The sequence below is a fragment of the Barbus barbus genome, assembly GCF_936440315.1.
Source record: "Barbus barbus genome assembly, chromosome: 3".
NCBI lineage: Eukaryota > Metazoa > Chordata > Actinopteri > Cypriniformes > Cyprinidae > Barbus > Barbus barbus.
Genome location: NC_136731.1, coordinates 22,773,818 through 22,783,202, shown reverse-complemented (window position 1 = coordinate 22,783,202; position 9,385 = coordinate 22,773,818). Strand labels below are relative to the sequence as shown.

General features: G+C 35.7%; 1 protein-coding gene across 1 annotated transcript in view; it reads right to left on the bottom strand.

Moving 5' to 3' along the window:
* Positions 1 to 2,338: 2,338 nt before the first annotated feature.
* Positions 2,339 to 9,385, bottom strand: part of LOC306847363 (Na(+)/H(+) exchange regulatory cofactor NHE-RF2) — a 46,169-nt gene continuing 39,122 nt past the window's right edge. Inside the window, exons 5-7 of the mRNA XM_079381273.1 lie at positions 5,963 to 6,116; positions 4,932 to 5,035; positions 2,339 to 3,847 (exon numbers count right to left, since the gene is read on the bottom strand). Of these exons, the coding sequence (XP_079237399.1) occupies positions 3,680 to 3,847; positions 4,932 to 5,035; positions 5,963 to 6,116 (426 nt within the window). The 3' untranslated portion in view covers positions 2,339 to 3,679. The remainder of the gene's footprint in view (positions 3,848 to 4,931; positions 5,036 to 5,962; positions 6,117 to 9,385) is intronic.

The following is a 9,385-nucleotide window of genomic DNA, read 5'->3' as shown; positions in this document are numbered from 1 at the left end:
ATAAACTTTACATGCAAAACATTTAAAGTACTAAAATAATAGGTAAAATAATACATTTAAATGGACATGTATGTGTATTGTGTACACACAAATATTATGCACATTTTGTGATTGTAAAGTGGATTATGTCCGTAGGTAACGTGATGATGATGAACTACACCTGTGGTTATGGGTAAAATCTGAGGTCTTCATAACAAACCACCAACAATGACCACAAAATGTGAAGTTAGTAAAGAGAGAGCTTTTGAGCACAGATACAGACACTTTATCTAATGCAAAATCAAACATTTTTACACTAAATACACTTTTTACTGTATATGTGGTGCATGCATCCAAACACATTTCAAAGGTTTCTTATAAAGATTTATGCTATTCTAACAGAGAGTTAAACATGGCCCTGATGCATTACACTGCTAGACAAGCATGACAGTAAACTGCATTTTTACGGTTCTCGCCGCAGGTCCCCAGTTTAAAGTGCTTTCAGAGATTATGAGCTATTTATTTTGTTCAGCAAAAGACACACAAATCCTGTCAGGCACATGCACTGATCGTCTTTTCATTGCATGTTAATTTAAAAAGAGCAACAGAAGGATTATTGTTCAAAAACTCCCTTTCTAAAAGCTAAATGGGGTAATTCCAGTGTTCTAGATTGTCTGCGCAGTCCACTATGAGATTATTTGCATTGTAGCATGCAAACAGCAAACAGACACTCCTGTCTCTAATCTAAAGACTGAAAGATCCGCTCAAATATCATTTATTGCTCATCGGGTCGTGGTCTAACACGTTTGCTTATGCCTAGTGTCTCACAATAAGTGAACGTCTAGAAGCTGCGTGAAAAGTGTTAAAGAAAATGATTATTTGCGGGGTATGTATGACATATGGTGAGAAAACTTTTTGCAGGGATCGAACCACATAGACATAAAAAGGGGAAAAAATGAGAACAGAAATTAACCTAATCATCAAAGTGCAAGATTTGAGTGAATCATTATGGATTATATTATTAGTGGTGTTATACAAGCATCACTCTTACTGTTGCTCATACTTGTGGTTAGGAAATTAAACTGAGTATTTGTGCTACATGAATGATTGCTCAAATCATGTGTCTTGTTGAGATGAGTTGGGTTATTATTTTTTCAGAGTGATCTGACTTACATTTTCCACCTGACCGATGATAACTCCCATAGCACTGATGGACACATACGTAAGGAGCAGAACATTCTGGAGACTTGGAGGTGGGCTCTTTTGATTTAGGCCAGTAAAGAACCTCCTAGCAACCCAACACAAAACCCTAGCAACCACGATGCAACACAACAAAAAGTCAGAACACCTTAGCAACGGAAAAGCACCATGGACCTTTCCATGGACAAGCAGCACTCAATACAGAATCCAGTTCAATCAGCTCTCGCAAACATCTAAAATAAAAAAAGTAGGGAAAATCAATTTCTGACATATCTTTTTTTTTTTTTTTTTGTATTGTAAGAGCTCCAAGTATAGATCAGTATATATGTAAGGAATATATATATTTTGAATATATTGTATATCAATAAATACAACTACAATACTTTACTTCACATAAAAAATTTATATAATAAAATATTTAATATAAAAACTTATATAAATTTATTTTCATGAAAACTTACCAACTACACTTTAGAATTACTATTTAATTTAATGACATTACCACTGTTACCGTTTATAATAAGCTTGACCAAGTTTTGGGACTTAATTTACTGTCCAGAACACATTTTTGTTGGGAAGAAGACAGTATACTCTGAAAAATGTGTGATAAAATGATAGATGTGGACTAATATTTGACCATTTTGTGATTATAGGCACATCTGCTTTGCCAATTAACAGATGCATCAGTTACAAAATCCACCAAATTACTTAAAAAAAAAAAAAAAAAAAAAAAATATATATATATATATATATATATATATATATACGTTTATCAGTGAAATGTAAATAAATAAATATAAATAAATAAATAAAAAATATTGTTAGTAAATATTTTATAGATCATTTAATTGATAAAATATTAATAAATATTGTTATTATATAATGACAGAAAATGTGATGTTCAAAATTTAAAATGTATTATATTTAATATTTAATAACTTCTATATGTTTTAATATATTTAATCATTACCAAATTTATTGTAACTAGCCTAAAATATATTTGATATTTGATGTATTTGTTGTTTATTAAATTTGATAAAACATTTGCCTAGCTTTACAACTATATATATATATATATATATATAAAAACACAACCTACTTAATAAATAAACGATGATTCTGCTGATGAATGCATTTAACACATCAATCTCAATCGGAATGTGATTGTCACACTTTATTGAAAAAAATAATACTAATACGAATATTTCTGACAGGAAATGATTTCCCATTACTGCTCAATGTCGGCGTAGGGGAGCAACAGAAAAGAAAAAAACAGAAACTACTTGACTACATTAATACTAAATTGCAAACATGGAACGTATCATGAATTATTAAGATGAATAATAGTAATCCTGATGTTATATATCACAATATGTGTGCTGTAAATGCATATAGAGCTCTCTAAAAAGCTTTCATGACTGTCTGCGCTACTAAAATTCGCATGAATAAAGGTGGGAATCTTGTATCCAGAATCAGCCACAACAGAGCCCCTCTTCAGAGATGAGTCTGAGGTCAAAGTTCAGTGACCCTCACAGCATCAATACTGTCTGTTCCGCTATAAATAAGGCATGTGTTGCGCTTTTTTTTCCTGAACCAATTTGGCTTTGCATGATTGTGACTTCTTGCATGCTTGTCTGTCGGTATCCACGTCCCAGAATGCACCAGTAGACACTATACTGTAAATACAGCAATGACTCTTTGTGATGTATCTTACAACTTTGCACTTGTTAGATGCAGAGGTTTTCTTGCAGTCAACTGAGCTGTAAGAAAGCAGCATGTGTTGCGATGCTCCCTCTGGTGGTTCAACATGTTCTGCTTTATTCATAATGAAACCCTAGAGTGGATAAACAGCGTCTTCTAGTGTTGAAGATGAGCAAATGCTCATTTCTGAGTCACTCCAGTTTTTCTTCCCTTTTCTTCTTCTATGAAATCTCAGTAATTCCTAGAAACTTGATATCCAACAGTGGTACATCCCTTCAAAACAATTGAAACTCATAGGACATCAGTGGATCAGGTCGATTATAGGTTGTGTCTTTGGCAAAAGAACAATTCGAATTCTTCCGATGATTCACATATAACATGCAGGACACAAAATTAGCTTCATTAATTTGGTCCTGAATCGAACAACATGATTTTGTTCAGTCGAGTTCTGCAAAAGCACAGTCTATACGCTGTTCTGTATAATAGTCTCATTTGGCTTTTGCATTCCATTTTGTATGTTATTGTCAGCGTTCTATATTGAATGAATAGCATGAACACCAAATGATGCAGAAATTCCTCTATACAAGCAGCAAGACCATCGATTTGTGACTTTCTTAGCCATTCATAAGACAGAAATCCTATTGCGTAAGTCACATCATCCCCTACGGGTGTGCTTTTCAACTTTTTATGATTCAAGTTTTCATTTTGTACAAAAATAGGTGCCTCTTTTTCATCAAAAGCAGTCACGTGTAGAGGCTCTGAATGCAACACATGTAGGGGACATCTCTGGGAAGAAGACTCAGAAATTGCTAAAAATCTCATGCTTCTTGTTCCAGTCCATCTGGGGCGCTCTCTTTCTGGCGCGCTTGGCATGGGCTTTCTCTTTAGCCTCTGCTGCCGTAGGGCTCAGACACAGACCTATTTCTTCAAACGGGTCGAGAAGATGGCTGCTGCTCTCCCTCGAGAACTGCAAAATATAAATACACACATAACACTGTTTCAAACAGCCATATTACAGTATGCATAAAATAATGAATATTTGGCATTAAATGCATTTTGTGCACTCTCTCTCTCTCTCTATATATATATATATATATATATGTGTGTGTGTGTGAGTTTGGAATAATCGCAAAGTCTCTTATTCTCACCAAGGCTACATCTATTTGATAAAAAATAAAGTAAAAACAGAAATATTATGAAATGTTATTAGAACTTAAAATACCTGGTTTCTTTTTAAATATATTTTCTAATGCAATTTATTCCTGTGATCAAAGCTGAATTTTCAGGATCATTACTCCAGTCTTCAGTGTCACATGATCCTTCAGAAATCATTCTAATAGGCTGATAATTAAACAGTTTTTTTTGTCATGTAATTTTTTTTAAATATTTATAGATTTTCAAAGAAAATAAGCAATTAACAACCCCCCCCCCCCCCCCCTCTCTCTCTATATATATATATATATGTTATACACACTGCATACTATGTGCATACACACACACACACACACTGAGATACTGTAAGTGAAAATGTTGCTATTAAGGAGCTTTTTTTTTTAATTATCTGACCCTTAAAATGTGTTTTATCATCTTAACATCATGTTGATTTAAATTTAAATTGATGAAATGTATTTAAAAAATAATTGAAATAATTTTATAATATAATAATTAATTACATTTAAAATAGAAATAAAAATAGCATTTATAAAATTACTAAATACATTTTGACTTGAATAATGTATATTTGTATGTATATATATATATATATATATATATAATTAAATTAATCACACATGACTGTGCCCTTCTAACTGATTTTATCATAACATGCATAAGACTTTTAATTTCTAGAATAAATTCATATCTATAGATGTTTTAAAGCAGTTAAATGAATGCCTTCAAAAATAATAAATCTAGCTGTGCATTGTGTAGTTATTATCTTTTATATAATAAAGCTTTTTTTTTATTACCTGACCCTTAAATGAATTAATGCATGAATCTGCCATAAGTATAAAATATATTAATTGCAGATGCATTTGTGTTCTTTTGTTCACCTGTGTGCTGGTGTCCTGACTGCTGCCATCTGAGTATGTGGATCGTGAGTACGTCCCGTTCACATGTGGGCTGTTGGAGCCGTTAGTTATGGACTCGTCAAAATCTGTTTTAATAAGAAGAACAAATGCTCAGATCGCTCTTGGCTGGTGTTGAATGGAAAACAGCCATAATCCATTGTAGATTTATCAATATAATGTACATGATGACCCTGTAAATTCATAGAGAGATGTGCTGCTGTGATGCTAAACTTCCTTGAGAAGACCATTGCTACAGCTGGAAACCTTAAGCGTACTGTTGAGAAAGAAAGCTGAGCTGTGGGATAAAAGCAGCACACATCTGTGGCCTGATCAACCTAAACTGGGTCGCTGACGCAGAAGATTTACTCATCCAGAATGAAATGCAAGAAAATTAATAGAAAACAAGTGGACTGGGTTGGAATGACCTTCCAGTGGGCCAAATCAGGATCCTGCCAAGTTGCAATTATCTAAGAGATGTCAATAGCCTGTTTAAGGTGTTTACCCCAATTTAACTCTAATCTGAGCCACATGTCAGGAGCTGCTGGACCGCTGGAAACAGATGTGGACGAGACTCAGAGAACATGGATTTACTGTATCAGCATGGCCTACAGCCCAAGGTTTGGAGGCTTTGTTCAGAGTTTCACACCTCTATATAGAGCCTTCGGAGGAAACCAAACATCTGTCTGTCTCGAAACCTCAAAAGCACCATTAGCATGGAAAAACATCAAACTCCCCCTCAAATCTCAGGAAGAGGAAACCAAGGCTGCAATATAGCAAAATGATCTCATCTGGGCTCAAAATTATCTTTTGTTATTGATGATCATTCAAAAGTAGATGTGTTCTGACTAAATAAAATGTTAATCAAAATTGGATATTGGATATGTCCAACTTTATCCACATACATACAGTATACTCGCATAGGTCATTATATTCTATAAAGCCAATCTCAACTACTTGTTGCTTGATTTTGAGATTTTTGTGAGAACTCTCCTCATTAAGGTCTTTAACTCTACCTTTGACATGGATGCTGGTGGGAGTGATGCCCATCTTTTTGAAATGCTCATCTGTATCTGGATCCACCACTAGTAAACGCGTCTCATTCCCACCGTTCTTGATGAAGGCCACAACTTCAGCGTGTCTCATGCTTTCAATGTTCACGCCATTCACCTGCGCAGTTTTAAAACAGCAGAGGTTATGATTTTAAAACAAGCTACTATTAAAGTTTTTTACAACATCAAAACATTTTATTGACCTGATTTGACTATATATTTAACAGTATTCATAAACTGGATATACTGGACACATTACAATAGTAATACCATGTTTTTTGGATACTACAAAGAAACTAATACCATGGTGGTACTCCAATGTATTTCAGACAATACCATGATATTAGTTTCATTTGTGACGAGTTGGCTGCCTCCCCCCTTATTATCATCACCACCCCGTCTCGTATTCGCCGCCCTTCACCAGGTTCCCGACGGGAGCGGGTGTGTGAGAGAGGAGGGGCGCTGAATAGCTAGGGTGTGGCGGCATGTGATGAGGCGCACCTGATGTGAATAGAGCCTCATCACCGCCGCTGTTTAAATGCCGAGCGCGCCTCTCCTCGAGAGACCGGTCTCTTCCCCGTGCATGCACGCTGGTGTCCTCGTGGGTCCAGGAAGGGAGCGTCGAGAAGGGAAAGAGTTCCGCACCCGCGAGATGGCTGACGGGCCAGGATGCCGGGCCGTATAACCCCCGGAAGCCGTGGGCCAAAGAAGGACGAAGCCGCTAACTCGCACCCCGGTCCCGAGAGGAAGCGCGTGCGACCGCCGGACTCCGCCCCTTACCTGGACCCTTCCTTCTAGAGCACTGCCCTCCTTCACAAACCCCGCAGCACGACGAGGACACCAGACCCCCTGTTTATTTTTGGACACTTTAACCCCTTTTGGACACTTTATTTTATTATTTTGTTTAATAAAAGCCTCTCCGAGGCCTGACGTCACACCCACTGTGTCTGTCGTTTGCTCTCCCCGCCACACATTGCAGTATCAAAAACATGGTATTATCATGGTAATGGCAACAACTTTTAAATTGTATATGTTGGATTTATTACTCCAACACACACACACACATTTTTTATCCAATGATTCTTATAGTTTATAGACAAATAAAATGTTTTTGGTACGCGTGTGTACTGAACAAATACAGCATTGTTTTAACCACAGTGTGAGTGAAACTTAATTGGAAACTCAGTTTTATACAACCCGAATTCCGGGAATGTTGGGTCGTTTTTTAAATTTGAATAAAATGAAAACTAAAAGAATTTCAAATCACATGAGTCAATATTTTGTTCACAACAGAACATAGATAACACAACAAATGTTTAATCTGAGAAATTTTACACTTTTATCCACTAAATGAGCTCATTTCAAATTTGATGCCTGAGACAGGTCTCAAAAAAGTTGGCACGGGGGCAACAAAGGGCTGAAAAAGCAAGAAATTTGGAAAAGATTCAGCTGGGAGAACGTCTAGCAACTAATTAAGTTAATTGACATCAGGTCTGTAACATGATTAGCTATAAAAGGGATGTCTTACAGAGGCAGAGTCTCTCAGAAGTAAAGATGAGCAGAGGCTCTCCAATCTGTGAAAGAGTGTGTAAAAAGATTGTGGAATACTTTAAAAACAATGTTCCTCAACATCAAATTGCAAAGGTTTTGCAAATCTCATCATCTACAGTGTATAACATCATCAAAAGATTGAGAGAAACTGGATACATCTCTGTGTGTAAGGGACAAGGCCGAAGACTTTTGTTGGATGCTCGTGGTCTTCGGGCCCTCAGACGACACTGCATCACTCATCGGCATGATTCTGTCATGGATGTTACTAAATGGGCCCAGGAATACTTCCAGAAACCACTGTCGGTAAACACAATCCGCCATGCCATCTGCAGATGCCAACTAAAGCACTATCATGCAAAAAGGAAGACATATGTGAACATGGTCCAGAAGCGCCGTCGTGTCCAGTGGGCCAAGGCTCATTTAAAAGGGAGATTGTCCAGCATGTTATCAGCATTTAGTTTAAAAGCCAGCATCTCTGATGGTATGGGGGTGCATAAGTATGGCCAGCTTGGATGTTTTGGAAGGCACTATAAATGCTGAAAGGTATATAAAGGTTTTAGTGCATATGCTCCCCTCCAGATGACATGTATTTCAGCAGGACAATGCAAAACCACATCCTGCAGCTATTACAACAGCCTAGCTTCGTAGTAGAAGAGTCCCGGTGCTGAATTGGCCTGCCTGCAGTCCAGATCTTTAACCTATAGAGAACATTTGGCACATCATTAAACGAAAAATATGTCAAAGACGACCACAAACTCTTCAGCAGCTGGAAACCTATATCAGGCAAGAATGGGTTCAAATTCCAACACCAAAACTCCAGAAACTCATAACCTCGATGCCCAGACGTTTTCAAACTGTTTTGAAAAGAAGAGGAGGTAAACATGCCCCCGTCCCAACTATTTTGATACCTGTAGCAGGCATCAAATTTGAAATGAGCTGATTTTGATCATAAAATTGTAAAATTTCTCAGTTTAAACATTTATTATGTTATTTGTGTCCTATTGTGAATAAAATATTGGCTCGTGTGATTTGAAAGTCTTTTAGTTTTCATTTTATTCAAATTTAAAAAACGCCCCAACATTTCCAGAATTCGGGTTGTATAAATTATAACTTTTGATAAGAAGTAAAGTTTAATCTTTAAAATTATGTTCTTTTTTCAGGAAATTCAAACAATAAATGCTGTTTTGAGGCTCTTTGATTACTGTTTAGAAGCCTCAGTTCAAAAGGCAGCGCAGAGCGTGATCATTCCACTTTACTACTAGTTTTAATGTGAAATAAACATGAATGAGCATCTCATGCCTCATGTAATCGCTCAATCAGTGTTTCAACTGTGGAAAGACATCAATAAAACAGCTTGTAAACAAAATGTCGTGTAGCATTTCATTTACCTCAGGCAAGTCATCAGTGTCTAAAGCTCATTATTTGCTAGAGAAATAAAGTACAGAGAAGAGTTTTTCATGAAATATTAGACTATATAATATAATTTTTAGTCATGTATTAATTATTTAATGTATGTTTAAATAAATCTGTTATGAAACAAGTTATGACAGCCACTGCAAATTAATACATTCCAACAAACATTACAACAAATCAAAATTTTATAATTTAGAAGGTAATTTAAAAACTGCATTATGTGCAGTTTACATATTTTTTTAAGTTGCGTATTGATTATTATGCTTAAAAATAAATATTAATTAAAAATAAATTGGGCTCTGTTGTTAATTGTAACCTTTAGTAACATAAAAGGGCTCCCTTTAGTTTAGAGCAGAAGCTGAGGTAGATTTTTATCCTTAGAAAATTTTAATTGTAATTGAATTTAGTATTATTTATTATTAA